Source organism: Pituophis catenifer, unplaced genomic scaffold, assembly GCF_029215685.1.
Source record: "Pituophis catenifer annectens isolate HBS135680 unplaced genomic scaffold, rPitCat1.0.hap2 SCAF_14, whole genome shotgun sequence".
NCBI lineage: Eukaryota > Metazoa > Chordata > Lepidosauria > Squamata > Colubridae > Pituophis > Pituophis catenifer.
In genome coordinates, this window is record NW_027256894.1 from 1,651,761 (window position 1) to 1,676,037 (window position 24,277).

The following is a 24,277-nucleotide window of genomic DNA, read 5'->3' on the forward strand; positions in this document are numbered from 1 at the left end:
TTTATATTCTTCCTTTTTAATTTTCAATCCTTTTATTTCCTGTTTTTGCCTAATTTGTATCAATAATGTTTCCAACGATAGAATAAATAAAAGGGGGGATAGGGGACATCTTTAGTATAACCCCTTCGGTTATACAAAAATCTTCTATTGTTTCCCCATTTAATATTATTTTTGCTGATTGGTTGGAGTAAATTGCCCTAATCATTCCCGTGAATTTTTCCCCAAAGTTCATAATTTTTAATTGATTAATAAGAAAATTCCAATTTAAATTATCAAAGGCTTTTTGAGCATCTACGAATATCAGTGCCGCTTGCTTTTCCAAGTGAGCCTCATAATATTCCAATATAATCATTATAATCCATGTGTTATTTCTTAGATGCCTGTTGGGTAGAAACCCATTTTGGTCAGAATGAATAATTTCATTTAATATTTTTTTGACTCTGTTGGCCATTATTGTAACAAATATTTTGTAGTCAGCATTTAGCAGCAAGGTTGGCCTATAATTTTTAATTTGCTGTTTGTCTGTGTTATCTTTTGGAATGAGCGTTATTAATGCCTCTGTCCAAGACTTTGGTAGTTTTGCCTGTTCTAAAGTTTTGTTGTATACATCCAATAGTAATATTTCCAATGGCTTTTGTATTTCTTTATAGAACTCTGGTCCAGGAGTTTTATCGTTCATTTAACATTTCATTTGTTACATATGGTAATATAGGGAGGCTCCTCTCGTTTAGATACAGTTTGATATCTTCTTTCTGTATCTTCTCTTGACTATACAGAGTTTTAAAGAATTTTTGGGCAATACTCGTTTTCTCTTCCATCTGGTAATATGTATTCCCCTCTTCATCCTGTAATTGGTGTATTATTTTTTTTTCTTTTTCCTTCTTCAATTTATAGGCCAGCCATCTCCCTGGATTGTTAACATGTTCAAAAAAATTCTGTCTCGTCAATCTAACTTTTTGGGCCATTTCTTCTTGTGAAATTAAATTTATTTTGTGCTTAATCATTTCTTTTTCTCCACTAATTTTCTCATATGGGGATTCTTGCATCCTAAATTCCAATTCTTCAAGTTTCTCCTGTAGTTCTGTTTGTTGTTCCTTTTTTTCTTTATTCCTTAACACCACATAGGCTATTGTTAAAACCTAATGTAAGCTTTAGTTGTGTCCCATAGATTTTGTAGTGTTGTGTGTTCATTTAAGTTTTCCTTCAAAAAGAAATCCAGCTGGACAGATTTTTTTTCTTTTAGCACTCTCTGATTCATGGTCCATCTCCCTCTCTTTTTTGTTCTTCCCTTCCATTTCATTATTAAAGGATTATGGTCCGCCAATGTATTTGATATTATCTCTACCTCCGCTATGTTTTTACCCAATTCCAAATCCATCCACACCATATCTATCCTAGACTGTGAATTATGCAAGTTGGAAAAAAAGGTGTACTGTCTTTACTGTGGATTTAGTTATCTCCATATGTCCTTTAAATTCAGCTCTTGCATCATTTCGAAGAAGGTGTTCGGCAATGTTTTCCTCTTCTTCTTATTTTTTTACCACTATTTTGGGATCCACTACAGCATTGAAATCTCCTAATAAACATATATTCTCCAGGTCTAATTCTACTATTTTCCTATGTAGTTTCTGATAATATTCCCTCTGATTAGTGTTTGGTGCGTAAATAACTGCCAATAGTGTTCGTTTTTGCCTTATTGTTACTTCAATTAATAGTGTTCTTCCTTCATCATCTGCGTATATCTGTCTCGGTTTTAACCATTCTTTTATGTATACTGCCTCCCTCTCTCTCTCTCTCTTTTTTTTTTTTTTTTGGTGCCAGAGCCAAATGGAGTTTCCCTATTTTAGAAGATTCTAGGATGCCACTTTGCTGTTTTTTGATATGGACTTCTTGTAAACATGTAATATCCATGTTTTGCTTTTGGAGTTTAGAGAATTCTTGCTTTCTATTAACCGGAGAATTCAGTCCATTTATATTAATTGATATTAACTTAATTTCTTCTTCCATATTATTGTTTATTGGTAGTCCTCGTTCCTCTCCTTGGTCTTATCTCCCATTGTGTCCTCATCTTTGTCCCCTCCCTTTCCTGTTGTTCTCTTTCAGTCCTCTCTCTTACTTCTTTGTCCAACTCCTTTTCTTCTACTTGTTGTTCTTCCTAGCTTTTACCCTCTATCTCTTCTATACTATCCTGTTCCTCATCTATTGCTATATAATGTTCGTAAAACTCTTGGGCTTTGTCCAGGGTATCGATTTTGATTTTTTATCCTGCCAAGATACCAACATACCCTCAGGGATAAGCCACTGAAATATTATCTTATACTTAACAAATTGTGAAGAGAGAAAGTTATAGCCTTTGTTCTCTAATTCTTCTGGGTACCTGCTTAAGAGTTAAAACTTCTTTCCCCTTATAAGTCAATGGACATCTCATGTCCTTCTATAGATTTCATTCCTGATTGTTTTTTGTTTTTGTTTTTTTGCGAACTTCCCATGGTAGTTTATGGTGTTGTGCATAATTAGTATGGACTCTGTATATTTCATCAATGCCATTCTGCATTTCAAGTTTATTCATCTGCAAAGTGTCGCCAGCATTTCTGTAATGAGGTTCACAATATCTTCTTTATTTTCTGTTATATTTTGAAATCTCAGATAGAAGGCAGATTTTTCCAATTCAAGATGTATTATTGCCTCCTCCAGGTTCTGATTCACTGCCATCAGTCTTTCTTCCATTGCTTCCAATTTCTTCTCCGTTTGCTCTGTTCTTGCCACCAGTGTCTTTATTCTCTGTTCATTTTTGGCAATTGTCTCCTGTATTTTCCCCATTCTGTCATCTAATTTCCATATATCTTCTTTCACTTCACCCATATCACTCTTCATTTCCTCATGGTTCTTACCTATTGACTCTTACATTTTTAGTATCACTTCTTGGATCATATTCAACGTTGACTACATGCTCTGTAAACTTAGTGAGGGTCCTGATTTCTCAACACCCAGCATGTCTCCTATTGATCTCTGTCCCGATGGGGAAGCTATCATTTGTGCAGCTTTCTCTGCAGTTTTCATGATCGTCATCGTGCTTGTCATACTTAAACTCTTAAAGAACTTCTTCCACAGTAACATAAATTGCCTATTCTTTATTTTCTCCAGAATCCTCTTCTCTAGTAAAAATTCCTCCTACTCTACACACTCATTGTATGTCCATTATAATTTTAAAAAAGGTAAATGTAATACACTATATTATCCTCTCTTAAACCTATAGCAATAATCACTTCATAAATTACTCTTTAGTATAATACAATTATATTCTAAAATTAATAGTTAATTAATTAGTTAATAGTTAATATCATAATCCAACAGTTCTGATTACCAATAACAGTATCAATTCTAATCTAAATACATAAATTATAGTAATTGGAAATTGTATCATGTTTTAAATATGCAGAACTATATATATTAAGTATATATAAAATGTTTATATAAAACAGGTTTCTATACAAAAATATATCTAATATGTATACATGTATATATGTATATTCAGTTATACAATCAATATAATAAATAAATTGAATATTAAATATAGTATATATACACAGCTGATTGCGGGTGCATCCAATCCAAAGTCCTTCCCAAACTTCACCAGAGTTCTTTGCTCCTAAGTCTCACTATTTCATCTGCCACTTCTCCGTTCTCCGAATCCAAGATGGCAGCTTCCCTCTAATTTGCACTGTCACTTCTCTTCACTCCCAGAACCTTAACGTCTCCATCTCTATCAAAAAACTTTTTTGTGCATATTCCTTTCCTGAACTGCTCACTGCAATAGCTAGTCTCTCAAAATAGATAGCCACAAATTCAGTCTCGATGGTCAGTCTAATTGTACAATTTTCCGGCACAGCACCCATTCAAATTGTCAGATCACACCCTCCTCTCCTTCTGCCATGCTTACTGATTCTATCTTCTCAAAATTTTGCTCCCACCACTAAAGTGCTGCTTTTCCCACCTTGGAGACTCACTTGTCTATCAGCTTGTAGGTTTCAACAACTTAGAAAAGCGACCTGGTATCTCACTCTGTCTTATCACTCTCTGCCAATACTTCTCATTGCTTCCCACTCTTTGCTTCCTCCGCCATTCAATCAGGCTGTCACCCCTCCGGACCCAACCATTACAGCCGGTCTCTTTCGCGCTGGATTCAAGGGGTTCCTCCTGCTGAAATGGGGGATCGCTCTTCTCCCTGTCGCCTCTGGAGTATCCCCTCAATAACACCAACCCCTCCAGAGGCTAACTTCGCCTCTACAGGCCTCCAGATGCAAAAATTCAGACAGAAAGAACGGAGCCCCGTTCTCCTGTACCGCCCCAAAAATCTCCCTCTCTTCTGAGGATGTAGAAGTGGCATGGAAGGGCTGGTCCTTTCCTGGCCAGAGAATTCTTGCTTCCTTTGGAGAGGACAGTGCTACAAAAAGCAACCTTTCCTTTTGCGGTGATCCTCAAAAGGCCCCAATGAATTTAGAAACATTGCAGTTCAAGAGCTCTTTTGTGAATATGCTGGGTGACAGTTTAGACAGTTGACATTGACTGAAGAAACACCTTGTCTGTGCTTCATTTTAAGACATTTACTCTATTACCAGCTTAAGCTAGTTGGTCACTCTGGCCCGTGCTTCCCAAGTGACCACACTTTCCTGACCCAGGTTAGAAAACCACAAAACTCTTTGCTAGAGGCCTCTGAAGAGAGTTCAGAAGTTTCAGAAGACAGAATAATTGAAAGGAGCTAGGAGGTCTTGTAATCCAATCCCCTGCTTAAGCAGGAGACCCTACCATCCTGGACAAATAGGTGTCCAGTCTCTTCTTGAAAACCTCCAGTGATGGAGCCCCCCCCCCCCGACTTCTAGTTCCCTCTCATTGTTGCTGCTCTTGAGCCAGGCACCATCTATTCTGTCCCCTCTTGTTGTTCTCCTGTGCTGCAGGATCTTTGAAAGATACAGTTCGGTGCTTCCTAGATCATGTCTGCCAGCTCCTTCAGATGTAATCCATCTGGTCCTGGTGATTTAAACTCTTTGAGTTATGCCTGCATTATATTGAATTCCAATATGGTCAGTCTCCCTCAAAGTTCAATCCCCTCTATCATTTCATCTCTGTCAGCAAGAATTAAGTCCAGTATAGCTGCCCCTCTAATTCCCTCCTCAATCTTTTGGGTGACAAAATCATCTACTAGGCTTCTCAGGAACCTGTTTGATCTCCCACTTGATGCAGAGTTTGTTTCCCAGTTGATGTCAGGTTAGTTAAAGTCCCCCCCTTACTATTGTAGTGTGCTTCCTGCACATTTTAGCTAACTAATTAGCAAAACCTTTGTCTATTTCCATTGTTTGGTTGGTTGGTCTGTAAGATCATGACTGTTGTTGAGGAGGAGGCTTCTTTAGGGTTCTGGCTAGGGCTGGGGCATGGACCTTGAAAGACCGATCAGAATGCGCTGCTGACCCAGGAGAAGCTTTGCGCACCACTCTTTGCTGGAGCCCTTGGAGGACCAGGACTGGCATCTTCTCAATGCCCCACACTCCTTTCTCCAGGAAAGCGGTCTGCTCCTGGGCATGACATTCATTGAGTTGGGTTGGGATTTGCAATATCATCAAGAATAACAATATTTAGCTGCCATTTCTAAAAAAAAGAAAAATTCTGATATTGAAATTTTAATTATACTTTTGTGTATTTGAAGTCTTTTAAGCCCCTTTTGTAACGCAAAGCACCTTCAAAGGCAAGTCAAACACAGTTTTTACATAACTCTTACTGGAATGCAAGTTCAGGAAATGTTGCTCATAGACTCTTTTTTTTTTTTCATTGAAAAAGTTTTATATACATCAATTTTTCCCCCATTTTCCCCCCATCCCTCCCTAGCCCCCCCAAACCCTCCCTCCCCAAGGTGAAATCCATCCCCATTGTATTATATCATACTTTACCACCCCTCTATTCTCCTCCCTGTGCACTATACATTTCTACATAGCAATAAACTATTTTGCCCCGTATAAACTATACATTTCTACACAACATTTAGCTAAAAGCTATTTGATACTTCCTAGTTTGATATTTATTCTGCACATAGTCTATCCATTTCTTCCACTCCCATACATAAGTCTCTTGAGTCCGGTCTTTTAAGTATGCTGATATCTTCGCCATTTCTGCAAAACTGGCCATCTTCAAAGTCCATTCTTGAATTGTAGGCATATCAACCCTTTTCCAATATTGACCAATCAACAACCTAGCTGCTGTCATCATATACAATATCAATTTTGTTTCACCCACTGAAAAACCCTTAACTATACCCAGTAAAAACAAATGAGGAGAAAATTGATTTTTTTCTTTAAAACATTTTGCATAACCCACCAAATTTTTATCCAAAAAGCCTTGGCTTTCTTGCATGTCCACCATATATGATAATATGAAGCATCTAAGCAATCACATCTCCAACATTTCGGTTGAACATTAGGATACATGCATGACAATTTCTTAGGATCTAAATGCCACCTATAAAACATTTTATAAAAATTTTCCCTTAAATTCTGCAACTGTGTAAACTTAACATTCTGAACCCATATTTTTTCCCAAGTTTCCATCATAACTGGTTCTCCAAAATTTTGCGCCCATTTTATCATACAATCTTTAACCAATTCATTTTCTGAATCTCTTTCTAACAAAACATTATAAACCTTCTTAATATGCATTGGGCCTTTCTCTTTTATCTGTCTAACCAATTCTTCTTCATGCAACATTAAACCAGTTTTTTGATCTTCTCTCCATCTCAATTGAAGTTGATTATACTGTAACCAAGTTAAATTAATCCCTTCTTCCAACAGTGTGTTCAGTGTCTTTAGTTGCCATCTGCCCCCATCATTAAAAAGTACTTCTTTATATAAAACCCTCCCGAGTGACTTTATATTCCGTATAATGTGACCAAGATCCAACCACAACGGTATTTTATAATCCCATTTGAGTCGGTGCTTCTTCCATACTCTCATCAAGGAGCTTCGAAGTATATGGCTATTGAATACTTTATCCACCTTGTTTTCATAAAATAAATATGCATGCCAACCAAATTCAAGATCATGACTTTCTATATTCAATATTCCAGTCTTTGTCCTTCCAAACCAGTCACTTGCTTGTGTAAACGCTGCAGCTTCATAATACAGTCGCAGGTTTGGAAGTTTAAGACCACCCCTTTCACGAACATCTTGCATAATTTTCAATTTAACTCTTGGCTTTTTCTCATTCCAAACAAACTTATTCACTCCTTTTTGCCATTCCATCAAGTATTTGTCACTTTTAAGCAGCGGAATCATTTGAAACAAAAATAAAAATCTAGGTAGAACATTCATTTTAACTGCTGCTATTCTACCAAGTAGAGACAGCTGCAGTTTTTTCCAGGTTTCCATATCCTTTTGTACCTTTCGCCACAACACCTCATAGTTATTTTGAAACAGTTTTATATTTGAATCTGCAACTTTAATTCCTAGATATCTCAGCTTTGATACTATTTCAAAGCCTGCCTTCCTTTCCAGTTCCTTCTTTTGATCAACTTGTCATATTTTTAACTATCATCTTGGTTTTTTTCTGATTCAGTCTAAATCCTGATACCATACCATATTCTTCTATAATGTCTTTCATCTGGATTATTGATTCCATCGGATGCGTTAGGGTAACAACCAGATCATCTGCAAATGTCCTTGTTCTGTAATCCTCTTGCCTTATCACTATTCCCTTCAAAGTGCTCGAGTCCCGTATTGTATTCAACAAGACTTCTAAAGTTAGAATAAACAACAACGGGGATAACGGACAACCTTGTCTTGTGCCTTTTTCTATACTAAAATTTGTAGTTAAACTTCCATTAATAATAATTTGTGCTGTTTGTTCTTGATAAATTGCTGCAACCGCCTGTACAAACTGATCCCCAAAGTCCATCTTTTTTAAAGTCTTTAATAGAAAGTTCCAATTCACTCGATCAAAGGCCTTCTCCGCATCCAAAAACACCAGCACTGCAGAGATCTGTTTATTCTTCTCAAGATATTCCAATAAGTCTATAATTTGCCTCACATTATCCTTCATATATCTGCCTTCTATAAATCCTGCTTGATCATGATGAATCACCTCTTGAATAACTGGCATTAATCTGTTGGCTAATACTTTCGCAAAAATTTTATAATCCGTATTCAGGAGAGATATTGGTCTAAAATTTTCCGGTTTTGTAGAACCTGCCTCCTCTTTCGGTATCAAAGAAACAAAAGCTGCTTTCCATGAAGGGGGTATTTTTCCCCCTTGTTGTATACTACAAAATAAGTCTTTAAGATGTTCAATCATTTCTGCTTGTAAAGTTTTATAATACACCGCAGTTAAACCATCCGTTCCTGGAGCTTTAGCTGTTTTCAGTTGTTTAATAGCAACAATAATCTCTCAGCTGTTATTGGTATACTCGTTCTTTCCTTTTCAACATTAGAAATTTTTATAACTCTCTTTTCTTCTAGGTATTTATTTATAAGTCCATTCTGTATATCATCTTTAGCATATAGTTTGGTATAATAATCTAAAAAGGCTTCTTTAATTAATCTTTGTTGAAATACTTCCTTTCCTCTATACTCAATACTCCCAGAGTCCGAGTACTCTGCTGTTTCCTCAATGTGTAAGCCAACCACCTGCCCGGTTTATTGGCATTACAAAATGTATTATGTTTCGTAAATTGTAAATTAGTTGCTGCTTGTTCCGCTGTAAGCATATGAAATTGATCTTTCAAAAGTTTTATAACTCCTTGTAATTTTTCATCTGTTGGATTTTTTATAAGCAACTGCTCTTTTTTCTTTATCTCTCCTTCCAATTCTAATCTTTTTCTTTGTCGATTTGATTTATGTTTAGAGTTCATATAAATCAGTACCCCCCGCATATACGCCTTACTCGCATCCCAAACAATTTCAATAGGGGTACCCTTATTCAAGTTCATTACAAAAAATTCTTTCATTTGTTTCTTAAGTTCATTCACATTCTTTTCATATCTAAACAAATTTTCATTTACTCTCCAAGATCTTCTCTCATTCTTTCCCATTTCTATTTCTATCCATACCGGGTTGTGGTCTGATAAAGTTCTCGGAAATATCTTTGTTTTCTTTGTTTTTGAGAGTAAATCAACTGTAAGTAAAATAAAATCAATCCTAGAGAAGGATCTGTGTCTATCTGAAAAAAAAGTAAAGTCCAGTTCTTTTGGGTTATGCACTCTCCAAATATCTTTCAATTCCAAATCTTCTTTCATATCAAAAAAAGCCTGTGGTAGTTTGACACATGATTTTGCCAAGCTCTTCTTATCTATTTTAGGATCTATTACTCCATTCCAGTCTCCCATAAGTAAGATAGATCTATAGTCCCACTGTAGTATTTTAGAATGCAATAATTTATAAAAATTTTCTTGTTGCTGATTAGGAGCATAAATTCCAATCACCAAGATTGGGCCATTATCTGTAGGAAGTTCTATTGCTATATATCTTCCACAATCATCTGCTTCTATAATTTTTGTTGACAGTCTTTTATTTGTATAAATCACTACACCATTCTTTTTCTCCGAATTTGAAGCTATAAACTGTGTTCCTAATCTAGAATTTATCAGATATTTTTGAACTTGTATTCTAATATGAGTTTCCTGTAAGCAAATAACATCATTATTAAATTGTCTCAAATAATGAAATATTTTCCTCCTTTTCTGTGGTGAATTCAATCCGTTCACATTCCAAGATAAAAACTTAATTGTCATTTGTGGTCTCCTGAAGCGATAAGAGCATTTGCTGAAGTTGCTGTTCCAGACTAGTAGTCTTCGGCTTGGCTCTTCCCATGGCTTCGGATTTTTGTGCTTTACCATTGACTCCCTGTGTATCTTGTGGTAGCTTAGAACTCTGATGTTGTTGTTTCTCTAGAAATTGCTTGTAAGCTGCTCAAGTTATACGCTGGTCTTTAGCACTGTGCAACATTAGGTCAAGATCCGCTGCCACTTCTCTTGTATTTTTAGGTGGTTCAGCTAAAGCCTCTAAGGGAAGATCCAACAAGGGTTTGTCTAAAAAACCCCCTGTTGCTCCTTGGGTCTCCATTGCCTCCATCTCCATCTGCTTCCTCTGCTCTTCAAGCTCTTGTTCAAATTCCTTCTCTTTCTCACCTTCCACTATGGCTAACACCGAAGAGGTATGTGGAGATGCTGCACCAGGTTTAAAGACACTAAAATAAAATTCTTCCGCTTTTTGAAGAGTGTTTAATCGATATCTCTCTCCTTGATACCTCAATGTTATGCCAACTGGAGTGTCCCATCTAAATGGAATTTGTTGTTTCTTTAATTCAGTCACCAAGAACCCAAAATCTTCTCTATCTCTTAACATCTTAGGTGGCAACTCTTTGTAGATCCCAATCTCTCTTCCATCCACTTGAATAGTAGAAACAAATGACTTTTGTAAAATATCATTTCTTATTCTTCTATCTGTGAAATATATCACCACATCTCTAGGCAATTGCCTTTGCCTTGCCACCCAGGAATTCATTCTATAGACCTTATCAATTTTGCAAAAAATCTCCTCAGGATCAACCTTTAGCATGACAACCAGAGCATCAGCACAGACCCTTCTCAGATCTTCTCTATTATTCTCTTTTATGCCTCTAAGTCTTACAGCATACTCCATAAATCTGAATTGCATCATTGTCACTTCATTTTCAAGCCTCTGCGTTTTATTATCAACATTGGAAATTTTCTGATCAGTTTCCTTCATTTTGGATTCTACTTCTGAGCTAAGATGTTCCACTTTCTTATCAATTTGGACCACAACCTTTGACAAACCAGTCATAGCTGTCAATATGTCCCGTTTCACCTTGTCATACTTTTCTTGCATCACCTCCTTAAATTCCTGCTGAGATTTTTCAAATTTCTGGTCTAAAACTTCATTTTGATTCTTCAAAGCCACAGCAATAAATTCCTTCCGATCTTTAAATCCAGATTCTTGTGTTTGAGTCTGTGTCTGCAAGCTTAAAGGCTGCTCTTGTGGCTTGTGAGTGGGGGAGCCCCGCCCCCAGCAGCTTTAGCTGGCTTTGTCTGCTTTGAAGCCATCCTTCCACGCAGCCTGATTCTTTCTAAAAAGGATATCCTCTCTCCCTTTCCACCACAAAAACCTTTCAAGAATTTCCCCAGCTTTAGTCAAGTCCCAAGGGAGAGGGAACCAGTCAAATCACTTTTAAAAGAACTTTTCCTCTTTCTTCTGGCCAGCACTGTTACTTTTTGTTACTTTGTAGCGCAGATAAGCTCAAACAATTCCATTAATTATAATTCTCGCTGTCTGGGAAGAATATATTTTCTTAATCATTTTCAGGAATTTGTCGCCGAAATTCATAATCTGCAGTTGTGCTATAAGGAATTTCCAATTCAAATTGTCGAACGCCTTTTGCGCGTCGAGAAAGATTAGCGCTACCTGATTATTGATGTTTTGCTCGTAGTATTCGAGAACGTTTATTATTGTCCTCATGTTGTTTTTTATTTGTCTCCATGTTTTTTATTTGGCGCCATTTTAAAAGAACTTTCACTTCTTCTCAGTTACTAAATTCATTCACAGGGCTAAGAAAAATACTTGCGGTTTAAATTTGAAGTCCAGATTCCACCCTGCTTATTTTTGACAATTTTCTTGGCTTTCTCTCATTTCGTTGGTCGCATCGCCTGGCTCTGCTAATTACAGAGTCGTCCTCGGAGCCCGGAGCCTCGGCGCGCTGTATAGGGAGCCTCACCCTGCTTCCTCCCCAGACGCTAAAAAAAACGATCTGGGGACTTCAAAGGGGGCTCTACCTTGTCGCACCGGCTCTTCTCCCAATTCCTCCGGATCGTGGCGTTTTCCAAGCCACCTCTCAGCTGTAGAGAGAGGTGTAGAGAGCCCGTTGCTCTCTTTACGAGCAACGGGGCTGGCGGTCTTAAAAGGACCATCTAACAGCGACAACGGCTCCAACCGGAAGTCGCTCATAGACTCTTTGTATGCCTCCCCCCCCAGCCAAAACCAGCCTGTCCCCACAGATGTGCTCCTCTCCAAGGCCATTGCTCCCTGTGAGTCAGAAGCTGCCTTTGACCAGGTGGATTGTTGGCCCTTCCCTGCTGCTCCCCTCCCTTCTGCCCTGGCTCTGCAGCCCCCCTCCCTATCCAGAAGAACTTCCTTCCTTCTCTAACTGGAGGTGCTGCCTGGGCAAAAGTGCCTTCACTCCTCATTCAGATTCTAGTCCCAAAAGTCTTCCCTGTTAGTCCAGGATAGGTATGAAAAAGAAGATTTTCACAGATCTTTCTTTATTCATGTCAGAAGCACCTACAACTTACGGACATGCAACATTCAACACTGATCAAATAAAACAAGTTTTAGAATAGATCATAGAAATATAGCGCATGTAAAAAGTATACATAAATTGGATTAAATCTAAATGCCATTCACCCAGTATGGGGCCATGTCAAAAGCACTTTCTCTTGTCAGCATGACGTCTTCTTCCGTCTGCGTTGAAGGATCTCGTCTGTGCAGCAGCAGAGATGGATTGCTCTTCTCCGCATTCAGACACAGGGTCTTCTCTAGGGAAGCCCCATTTCCTTTGATCTTCCTACCTAGTGCATAATCTATTCAGCAATTTCCATGCAGGCCAGGTGGCAGGCAGGTGCATGGTTGTGCCCAGAACAGGGTCTTCCTTCTGCTGTGGGTAGGGAAGATGAGGGGCAGCCTTGCCCACTAGCGTGTGTTTGAGCTTCCCTCCACCTCGGTCTCCCCCTTTCTCTTTGGAGGCAAGGGGCTTTTCTTATCATTCGGGGCTGCACACAAACCCTTCCAGGGGCTGTAATGTCCACCCACCCATCCCTGATGACCCCTGCAGATCAGCAACCTGATCGCCTCCGAGATCCTCCGCAATGAGGACATGGCTGCCCGGGTGAGCACGATCGAGAAGTGGGTGGCCGTGGCTGACATTTGCCGGTGCCTGCACAACTACAATGCCGTTCTGGATATCACCTCGGCCTTCAACCGCAGTGCCATCTTCCGCCTCAAGAAGACTTGGATGAAGGTGTCAAAGCCGGTGAGTGCTTCAGGAGCCCCACTGCCAAAGCTGCACAATTGGGACAGGGGTGTTGGGAAGGGGCTTGTGCCACAGAGGCCTTTCTATACATACTTGTTCTCCTGTTTTTCTGGAAATGAGATCCTAATCTTGTGTTTACACACTTCAGGAAGCCTTGCTGGCTCTATTCTGAGCCCCTTTGCAGCTTCGGGCTATTGTGTCCTTCTTGACAGAGCAGCACTGTTTACCCCACTGGACACGTTTTTAAAGGTGCTGTTTAACAGCTGGGGTGGCTTCCTGACTTCAAAATTGTGGTCCCAAAGAGAGAGGTTGCAAGCAGGAAGCAGTTGTGTACACAGGGATGGCTTTCCTTCTTCAGCTCTCCAAGATCCATTCAGCCAAGATCCATCTTCCTCAGCCTGCCTTCAATTGCCCTGCCCCTGAGAGTTGCAAAAGCCCCATGTTGCTCATGCCAGCAGCATCTGCCCCAAAGCCCGTACCCCAGAGGAGGGGACTGTTTCTTTGATCTCTAATGAATCTGGTAGCCATTGCATTTCCCCCCTTAATTCTTCCACTTCCTGGACTTATTATTTGATTGTGGGTCCTTGGTGCTGTCTGAGCTGGTTGGTTGCTTGGAGACGTTTCCTTACCTGACTAGATAACCTCATCAGTGCACATCAATGCTAGGTAGCATCGGATGTTGTTTGATCATCAGGCTCTGCAGCCCCCCCCCATGGGCTCAAAGAGCCCCCCAATGAGTCATCAGCATATCCATCTAGCAGTTCTGAGACCTCCTTGGAAAGCCCCTTTGGCCCAGGCTCCCTTCCCCCTTTTGCTCCTCTAACTTTTTCCTTTCTTCCCAGACCAAAGCTGTGATCGATAAGCTACAACGGCTGGTGTCTTCGGAAGGACGATTTAAAAACTTGAGGGAAGCTCTGAAAAAGTAAGTTGCCTCTGCTGCTCACACGTGTGGGTCAGAGGGCAGGAGGCCAGACAGACTCCAGGAGAAGAAAGCAAAGGGGCAGGTTGTACCCAGGCCTGCCCACATAGATGGTGCCATGGCAAGAGCCAGGCACGGGGCCAGCAGGAGGCTGAGGGGTGGCAGGTAGGGGAGCTCCCCCTGCATCATGCCCCCACCCCCTTGGCCAAGGGAGCAGGGTGCAATGCTGCGGTGGCGGCCGCTGAGGCAGAGCAGACCACCTGGGGGGGTCCAGCTCCATCCCAAACAGCAGAGGAAGGGGGGGGGCTTTCTCATAGCTTTGGGTGGGAATCAAAGTTCATTTGCCTCATTCCCGGGAGTTTGGGGAGAGAGACTTTGTTTGGCAAAAGCTTGTAAAAACTAAGTTAGGATTTTAAGTGACAGTTTCAGAGTTTCCCACTTCAAAAGGTGGGGGAGCCCTGTAGGTCTTCGGCTTTTTGCAGCAATGCTTGGAGCAGGTTTGGGGGGATGCCCAGGAATGTGGGGGTAGCTGGAGGGGCTGCATGGACCTCATCCCTGTGCTGGAAGGCAGCAGCAGCAGCAGTGAGTGACATCTGCCTGGAGATTCCAGAACTCCTAAAAATTATTTCAGTCTCAGGGACTAAAGCAAAATTCTGCAGACAAGCAAATCCTGTGACTTGATTTGCAGCTTAGATGTGACCAGAAGTACCAGGATAATGTACGGCAAACCTCTTCCTGGGGCCAATTCTCCTGACTCAGAGAAAATGTGAAGGTGGTAGTATGTAAACGGGACCAAAGAGACAGTTTTTCAGGAGACGGAGGCTGTTTATCTTTGGGAAGCAGCCCTGTTGCCTTTGTCTTGCCAGCTGAATTTCTCTTTTCTGCCTCTCGCAGTTGTGACCCACCTTGCGTCCCTTACCTGGGCATGTATCTCACGGATCTGGCGTTCATTGAAGAGGGCACTCCCAATTACACTGAGGATGGCCTGGTGAACTTCTCCAAAATGAGGATGGTGAGCTCCCTGGCAGGGGCACTGAATCACCCTCCCACCTCAGCCAGCTGCCTGCCTGACTTTGCTATAACTCCCCTGATGCCAATGCTCTCCTGGCCTGGCCCTTCTCCCTGGGACCACCGCCTGCTTTTTGGCAACCTTTGGGCACAGGGGCCTATTTCCTCTCTCCCCGTAGATCTCCCACATCATCCGAGAGATCCGGCAGTTTCAGCAGACGGCCTATAAGATCGAGCATCAGGCCAAGGTAGGAACCTGCGGCTGCTCAGCTCTCTGCTCAAGGAGAGGGTCTGGGTGGGGGAAAGAACCGCCATTGGGGGGGGAACCACTTGGCCACGGGGAAGAGGCAGGCCTTGGTGTTACTGGGTGTTGCTCTCCCTGAACTCTTGGGGTAGCATGTCCTGGAAGAGAAACTACCGGGGGGGGGGGGGGGGCAGAGTCCTGCTTTAGGCACATGGTTCCTTCAGTGACATACAGCAGACAAGCCCCCAGCCCAGCCAGCTGCCAGCGAAGTCTCAACTTTCTTCCTTCAGTCTCTTTCCTGAAAAGAGTGGGGTGAACATGTTGCCTCCCCAGTTGGGCTACTTCTCCTCTCCCAACATGCCCAAGGGACCCCTTTCTCAGGCTCCCATTTCCTGCCGCTCAGTCCTGAAGAGCTGCTGCCAACTGGCACCTTGGACAGATGCTCTGGGAGAGGCCCTCTTGACCCCGCCTTGTCCTCTCTCCCCACTGACTGGCACCGGGGCAGATGCTCCCTGGAGTCCCCAGCCTCCTCTTCTGCCCCTGCTCTTTTCTCTCTTCCAGGTCACTCAGTACCTCCTAGATCAGTCGTTTGTGATGGATGAAGAGGGTCTCTATGATGCCTCTCTGAAGATAGAGCCAAAACTCCCCACCTAAGAACAGAGCAGCTGCACCCACCAGCCCAGGACACGGGGATGTGTCTTGCCTCTCCTCTCTGTTTCTTGACTTCCTCCCATGGCCTTTCCTCCCCACACCCCTCCATCCTTGCACTGTCAACAGGCAGGCTTGGTTTTGATCAAGCCTATTTTTTCCTTTGTTGACTCTTGGGAGCAACTGGACTGGAGGGACTCAGGACTGGGGCACCGAGTTGCCGGATTTGCCCTGGAGCCCCAGTTTTCTTGGCTTCTGTACTCTGGCCCCTCCTGTAGTGTGGCCAGAAAACGCGGCCCCCAACTGAGCTACTCTGGACGTTCTTCGGCTTTTCCAGAGCAGCTTTGATGGTATCCATTTTGCCAGGATTGTTGGGTTCTCTTCCCCGCCCAAGGCAGGCAGGGAGGCCAGCCGGCCCAGCAGAAGGTGCCCATGGTTGGCTTGGCAGGAGCAGCTGGTCCACACCTCCCATCCATATTGGGAAGACACCTCTTTGGCGGCACAGAGCCCCTCCAAAGTTCTTGGAGCTGGTTGGCTTGTGCAAAGAGAGGTCGGGACATCCCCATGGGGCTCTAGGCCTCATGTGGCAGGCCTGGAGGGTGGCAGGGGTTAAAGGTCATTTGGACTTCCTGCCTGAGGCCCTGAAAGGGAGAGGCCCTCTATCCCTTTGAGCAATTCTGCTGCATCTCCCACTTTGGCGCTTCTGTCTGTATGCTTCGTTGTAGACATAGTGACATGTCTTAGTAACATGATGTACAATTAAAGGGGGAAATGGCCAGGTGTTTTTATTACATATACTGTAATCCTGTCTAACCACTTGCTAGCAGGAATATAGTAATGTAGTGCTTATTCTGTGAATATTATCATGTATTTTTTACAGTGTACAGTGTATAAACCCAAGTGAATTTTTGACTAGCAGGCATGCTCTATGGGAACTGAATTCAGAAACCTTTTGCTGTAAGCAATACCCTCTGGTATGAGAATTGTCTTTCAAGACCTGAAATATTTCAACCTGCAGCTTATTTGGAAAAGAAAATTTCCATTTTTTGTAAAAATCTATGTTTCCTGATTACCTCTTGCTAATAAATTTATTCTATCTCAGGGTGAACCTTGGTTTTGGACATGTGTACAGACCAGCCAGTGGGGCTAGAGAGGCAAGTTTTAAAAGGAAAAACAGAAAGTGGGTGGGAAGGGAGAGTTTTTGCATATCTAGCACAGCCCATTTCAATTGAGAGCCTGGAGGAGAGTCCCAGAGGTGGACACCTCACCATCTGGGTGTGAAGCAAACACATCCCTAGTTTTCAGAAAGGGGGATACTCATCACTTTCTGGGAAACTGCAGGTACTTAGCTTAAGACCTACGCTGGCCAGTTTATGGGATCACAGGATCCTCACCATGTTTTCAAGTGCACCCTCCACTTCCACCCCACTCCCAGCCACAGTGATTCCTTCAAATGGAACTTCTTTGACTCCCCAGGAAGACAGAGCAAACTGGATGCAGTATTCCAGGTGTGGCCTTACTAAGGCTTTATAAAGTGGTACTAATACTCCAGGTGATTTTGATTCTATGCCTCTGTTTATACAACCCAGGATTGTATTAGCTTTTTTGGCTTCTGCCGCACACGGCTGGCTCATGTTTAAGCGATCGTCCACTAGGACTCCAAGGTCCCTTTCACAGTTACTGGTTTTGAGACAGGTTTCGCCTAATCTGTACTTGTACCTTTGGTTTTTTCTGCCCAGGTGTAAAACCTTGCTGTTCTCCACATTAAATTTCATGTTGTTGGATAGAGCCCAGTGTTCAAGTCTTTTTGGATCCTGAGCTTATCTTCTGGGGTGTTGGCTATTCCTGCCAGTTTAGTGTCATCTGCAAATTTGATGCATTCCCCTTCTATTCCCTCATCTAAGTTATTTATGCAGATATTGAAGAGTACTGGGCCTAAGATGGAATCTTGTGGTACCCCACTGCTTACTTACTTCCCAGTACATCTACATCTAGATGCAGTACCCTTAGGGGCTGCTCGTTGAGTACGGTTTGTCAGCCAGTTACAAATCCCTCTGGAGGTGATGCTGTCTACCTCACATTTTTCTACCTTTTTCAACCTACAAGTAGCAGGTTGTGGACTGTTTTGTCGAATGCCTTGCTGAAGTCTAAATATACTAAATCCACAGCATTTCACTGGTCTAGTAATTTAGTCACTTTATAAAGAATGAATGGGGTGAGGAAACGGGGCGCTGTATCCGAAACCCAAAAACTCTGTATCAGGAGCCCCTACAGGGCATTCCGATCCCTTAGAGATCAGGAAACAAAAGGGGAAGATCCGAAGTCCCCAATCAACATGCAATTGCCCGAGAGGACAAGGGATATATACCCTTAAAACTGGTGGAGAGGAAGTTGGCCAGCAAGGCAGACTAGGAGCGATGGCAGCCGTATAGAATGGAAGCAAAGAGTGGAGGAACAGTTTCTAGTGGCAGATGAAAAGAACCCAGAAGAAGGACATCGGGAAAAAACTCGGAGAAGTGGAAAAGCGGAGTGAGGAAGACGCAAAAGGGATGGACAAGACTAGTCCAACAAAGCGGCAACGAACTCAGAGGGGAGCGCTGCACGAAACGGAAAAAGAGGTTAGTGCGAGCAAAGTAGGATCCCAGAGAATGAAACAGCTGAACGAGAGGACTAATGGCGGAGATAAGACCCCTGGGACGGATGGAAGCGGAGAGGGTGAAAACACAGGAGAAACAAAACTACTTCCTGAGGCAAAGAAGAAGTTAACAAACTTAATTTTGGAAAATCCAAGGAACTTAAATTGTGACTGGTAACTGTAAAACGGAGATATAAAAACTAAAAAGAAGGAAAGACGAGAATTATATAGATTGACTTGAGGGTGGAGACAGAGATTTGAAAGAGACGGAAAGAGACTGATGCAATAGCACGACAGAAAATTACAACCAGAAGTAAAAGCAGAGGAGGGAAAGAGTGACAAAGAAGTACAAAAGAAGAATAAAATATACATTTTTTAAATATAAATATATATACATAAACAGTAAACAGTGAGTTCTAATGATTTTCAACAAGGCAGACAGAGCGGAAGCAAGAGTGCAAGCTTTTTAAAAGAAACAGAACTTAACTCCGTGAATACATTGTTGCAAACGGAGCTTTCCTGAGCTGGAGGCTGGAGAGGAAGCCTTTTTATGGGCGGAAGGGAAAGTGAAAGTTAAAGGGAAATTGCTTGTTAAGAGTCTTCTGCCTGAAGAGAAAATTGCTGGGGACTGAGAATAGTTTGAAGAGAGGACTGTTTTTTTTGAAAAAACTCTGAAATAGACATTGTAAGACTGTTTATAAGATTTTGTGGCTGTAAAAGGAAAAAGCTCATTTTAAAATAAAATGGCTGCTAAACAACTAAAGCCACCAACTTCTAAAGGGGGAGGAGGTTCCCCTGTATTGACTCAAAAACAACAACTTCCAGCTGATACACAGTCACAAGACCTTAAAGAATTTATAATGGGTGCCCTGAACAATCAGGCAGAAATGATGAAAGAATTTTCAGAGGAGTTAAAGAAAATTAAAGATGTGGTGGAGGAAAAACATGATGCAATAAGAGATGACATTGTTTTTGCAGTTTCAGGACTGGCTAATCATATGTTAAAGATTGAGGAGAGAGTACGGGAAATTGATGATGCTAATTTGGAGCTTGCAACTAAATTAGGAGAGGTTATGATACAAACAGAGAAAGTGGATGATGAAATGGTTATGTTACAATACAGATCAATGGAATTTGCCCTGAGGCTGAGAGGTTTGAAAGAAAAGAGTGGTGAAAATTTAAAAGATATTTGTTCCAATGCTTTAGCAGAGCTGATTTCAGAAAGGCCAGAAGATGTGGCAATTCAAATGGACAAAATCTATAGGGTTAACTCCTGGCTGGCAAAACAAAAGCAGCTACCAAGAGATGTGGTGATTTATTTCACAACAAGGAGAATTAGAAATGACATTCTGCAAGCTTCTTACAGAAACAAGATTAAAGTGGATGGACAAGAGCTGGTGGTCCTGAAAGAGCTTCCTCCTAAAATGTTAAGAGACAGAAAGCAGTTTGGTTTTTTGGTGAATGAATTAAGAAACCAGCAGCTCCAGTACAGATGGGATGTCCCATTTGGGATAATAGTGACATACGCTGGGCAAAGATATCGCTTAAACACAGTTGGAAAGGCAAAAGATTTTTACGCCAATGTTTTAAAGGCTGGACGGCCACCCTCACCAGGGGGTGCTAGAAAGCAATTGGAAATGATACAACAAGAGAAAGATGGAGGGCAACCACAAACCTATGCTCAAGCTTTAGCTGGAGGAGTTAATTTGGAAGAAGATTTATTGTTGAGTGGGGGTCCACCACCAACCCTTGAGCCATTAAAGATGATAGAGTTGCCAAAAGATCAACGATTGACAAGAGCCACTTACAAACAACATCTGGCATGACAGCCTCAAGATTCAACCCAACAAGTCCAAAAAACACAAGCAGTGGGAGGAGCTAGGCCGAAGTCCAAAATGGCGGAGGAAGTTCAGCTGATGCTCTCAAAGCTTGGAAGGCCCAGAGATGGCAAATAAATTTTTATCTTGGAATGTCAACGGTTTAAATTCTCCACAAAAAAGAAAGAAAATATTTCACTACTTGAAGCAATTTCAGAATGATGTTATTTGTTTGCAAGAAACGCATATTAAATCCTCAGATCAAAAATACTTGATAAATTCGAAATTAGGTACACATTTTGTGGCATCAGCACCAGAGAAGAACAATGGCCTAGTTATATATGTTAAAAGAGGCTTATTGGCCAATTTAATTGAGGCTGACACTCAAGGTAGATATATTGCAATTGAATTAATAACACAGAATGGGAAACTGCTTGTAATTGGAGTATATGCACCTAATCAACAACAAGACAAATTTTATAAACTTTTACATACTAAAATACTACAATGGGACTATAGATCTTTACTTTTAATGGGTGATTGGAATGGGGTAATAAATACCCAGAAAGATAAAAAAAGTCTTTCCAAGATACCCATGCGTGCTAAGTTGCCTAAATCTTTTTTTGATATTTTGGAGGATATGGAGCTTAGAGACATTTGGAGAGAAAGGAACGTATTGGAAAGTGATTTTACTTTTTTTTCAGATAGGCATCAATCTTTTTCTAGGATTGATTTTATATTAACCACAAATGATCTTTTTTCTAGGGTGAAGAATACGAAGATATGTCCAAGAACTTTAACTGATCATAGTCCGGTTTGGGTGGAACTAGAGCAGGAAAGAGGGGAAAGGAGGTCTTGGAGGTTAAATGAGAATTTATTTAGATATGAAGATAACTTGAGTGAACTTAAAAAACAAATGAAAGAATTTTTTGTTAACAATATGAATAAAGGTACCTCGATGGAAATGGTATGGGATGCAAGTAAGGCATATATGAGAGGAACATTAATTTTTTTGAACAATAAATATAGATTAAAACAACAAAACAGACGGAAAGAGATAGAGGAGGAAATTAAAAAGAAAGAACAATTGCTTATAACTAACCCGGGAGACAAAAAGGCAAAAGATATGATCAATATCCTAAGAGAGCAATTTAATATGTTAATGGCTGGGCAAGTAGCAACCAGCATACAATATGCCAGACATAATACATTCTGTAATGCTAATAAACCTGGGAGATGGTTGGCTTACACAATGAGAAAAAAACAAAAATCACGTGTTATAGACAAGATAGAATTTAGAGGTAAGGAGATTTACCAACAGAATTTAATAAAAAAGGCTTTTTGGGAGTTCTATACAAAGTTATATGCTAAAGATGCAATTCAAGATGTTGATATTGATAGATATTTAAAGATAGATATTCCTGAATTAACGCTGGAACAGAGAGAGAGATTGAATCAGCCAATAACTTCCGAGGAAATTGTTGGGGTAATTAAACAATTAAAAATAGGTAAGGCTCCGGGAACAGATGGACTAACAGCTGTTTATTATAAACATTTACAATTTGAAATGTTAGAACCACTCAAAATCTTATTTAATAAAATACAGGTAGGAGGAGGAGTACCACCTTCCTGGAAAACAGCTTTTGTCTCACTAATTCCAAAGGAGGATCAAAATTCTATCAAACCTGAGAATTTTAGGCCAATTTCACTTTTGAATACTGATTACAAGATTTTTGCTAAGATACTAGCTAATAGATTAATGCCAGTTATGCAAAAAATAATTCATAATGACCAATCAGGGTTTATAAAAGGGAGACAAATGAAATATAATGTTAGACAAATTGTAAACTTACTGGAATATTTGGGAAAAAATAATCAAGTCCCTGCAGCGTTTATATTTTTGGATGCAGAGAAGGCATTTGATCGTTTGAACTGGCAATTTTTGTTTAAAATAATAGAGAAAATGCATTTTGGGGAATATTTTACACAATCAATTAGAGCAATATACCAGCAGCAAACAGCACAAATTATAGTCAATGGAGGTTTAACAGAGGTTTTTAGAATTGAGAAAGGAACAAGGCAGGGGTGTCCTCTGTCCCCATTGCTGTTTATTTTGACTTTGGAAGTGCTATTGAATAAGATACGTGACTCAGAAAAATTGAAGGGTATTGTAATTAGACATCAAGATTATAGATTAAGAGCATTTGCAGATGATTTGGTTGTCACCTTATCCCAACCTATAGAGTCAGCTCCATATATATTGGATATAATTGATCAATACGGGAAAGTATCAGGATTCAAAGTTAATTCACATAAGACAAAGATGATAATTAAAAATATGTCTATACTTGAAAGAGATGAACTAGCAAGAATAACAGATTTTGAAATAGCTAAAAAGGTTAAATATCTAGGAGTGTACATAGCAGCTTCAAATACAAAATTATACAAAAATAACTATGAGGTTCTTTGGCGGAAGGTACAGAAGGATATGGAAAATTGGAAAAAATTACAGTTGTCTTTATTGGGAAGAATTGCAGCAATTAAAATGAATGTGTTACCTAGATTTTTATTTTTGTTCCAAATTTCATTTTCATTTTATTAAATTTGTATACCACCCTACTCCCGAAGGACTCAGGGCGGTGAACAGCCATAAAATAAAACATATAAATACAAAATTTAAAATAGAGATAAAACAAATTAAATAAATTTGGCTGAACCATATTTAAAACCCCAATAATTTAAATGATACCTGTGCTTAAGAAAGATGAAAATCTGAGAGAATGGCAGAAAGGTGTTAATACTTTCATTTGGGCTGGGGAAAAACCCAGAATAAAGATGAAAATTATACAAGATACACGTGAAAGGGGGGGTCTCAAAATGCCTAATTTAAGATTATATTATGAAGCAGCGGTCTTATCACAAATTAGTGACTGGTTTAACTTAACTGAGGAATGTGAAATTTACACAAGCACAAAATTTAAGAGAAAACTTTTATAAAATGTTTTATAGATGGCACTTAGATCCCAAAAAATTATCATGTATGTATCCTAATGTGCAAGCTAAATGTTGGAGATGTGACTGTGATGATGCAACTTATTATCATATATGGTGGACTTGTAGAAAAATCAAAGCATTTTGGATAAAGATTTGGTGGGTGATGCAGAACATTTTTAAAAAAAGACTGAAATTTACTCCACACTTGTTTTTACTGGGTATAACTATGGACTGTACAGTTGCAGAGACTAAACTGATCTTGAACCTGATAACAGCAGCAAGATTGCTGATAGCACAACATTGGAAGAAGGATTTTTTGCCTACTATTGATGACTGGATATTGAAAGTAACTAATTTAGCTGAAATGGCTAAAATTTCAGCATATTTGAAGGATCATACACAAGAAAGGTATATACAGGACTGGAGAAGATGGATTGATTATAGTCAAAATAAGTATCAGACCAAAAAATATCAAATAGCTTATGAATGATTTCTTTTAACTGTAAAAGCGCTATATAAGTGATATTAGAAGTTTTATGTCTAAGAAGTAGGATTTTATCTATGGGGGGTTAAGAATTTGTTTTAGGGGGTGTTAGTTTAATGATTGGTTAAGCAATTTAGTTTATTGTTTAAAGTTAATAGAAATACCTTGTGTTCTGCTCTGGGAAGTCGGGGAGGGGGAGGGGGGAGGGGGGGTTGGGTGGGAGGGCTGTGGGGAAATTGTGTTTGTTTTAAAACTTTTTCAATAAAAAAAAAAAGAAACCCTATTAAAAACACAAGGGAAAATGGCGGATAATCACGAAGAAATGAAAATGTTTCATACAGAAATTAAAAATTAAATAGGAGAATAAAAGAGGATATCAAGAACATGAACGATAAAATTGGGGACATTCAACAAACAATAACAGAAAACGAACAAAGAATCAAAAAAA

At 40.2% G+C, this 24,277-nt stretch overlaps 1 protein-coding gene across 2 annotated transcripts in view; it reads left to right on the top strand.

Annotated features, from left to right (window-relative positions):
* Nucleotides 1–15,929, top strand: part of RASGRF1 (Ras protein specific guanine nucleotide releasing factor 1) — a 75,574-nt gene extending 59,645 nt beyond the window's left edge. For both annotated transcript variants that reach the window (XM_070953583.1, XM_070953582.1), the window contains 5 exons: nucleotides 12,883–13,080; nucleotides 13,923–14,002; nucleotides 14,894–15,011; nucleotides 15,187–15,255; nucleotides 15,813–15,929. In XM_070953583.1, coding sequence (XP_070809684.1) covers nucleotides 12,883–13,080; nucleotides 13,923–14,002; nucleotides 14,894–15,011; nucleotides 15,187–15,255; nucleotides 15,813–15,905 — 558 coding nt within the window. In that variant the 3' untranslated portion in view covers nucleotides 15,906–15,929. The remainder of the gene's footprint in view (nucleotides 1–12,882; nucleotides 13,081–13,922; nucleotides 14,003–14,893; nucleotides 15,012–15,186; nucleotides 15,256–15,812) is intronic.
* The last annotated feature ends 8,348 nt before the right edge of the window (nucleotides 15,930–24,277 follow it).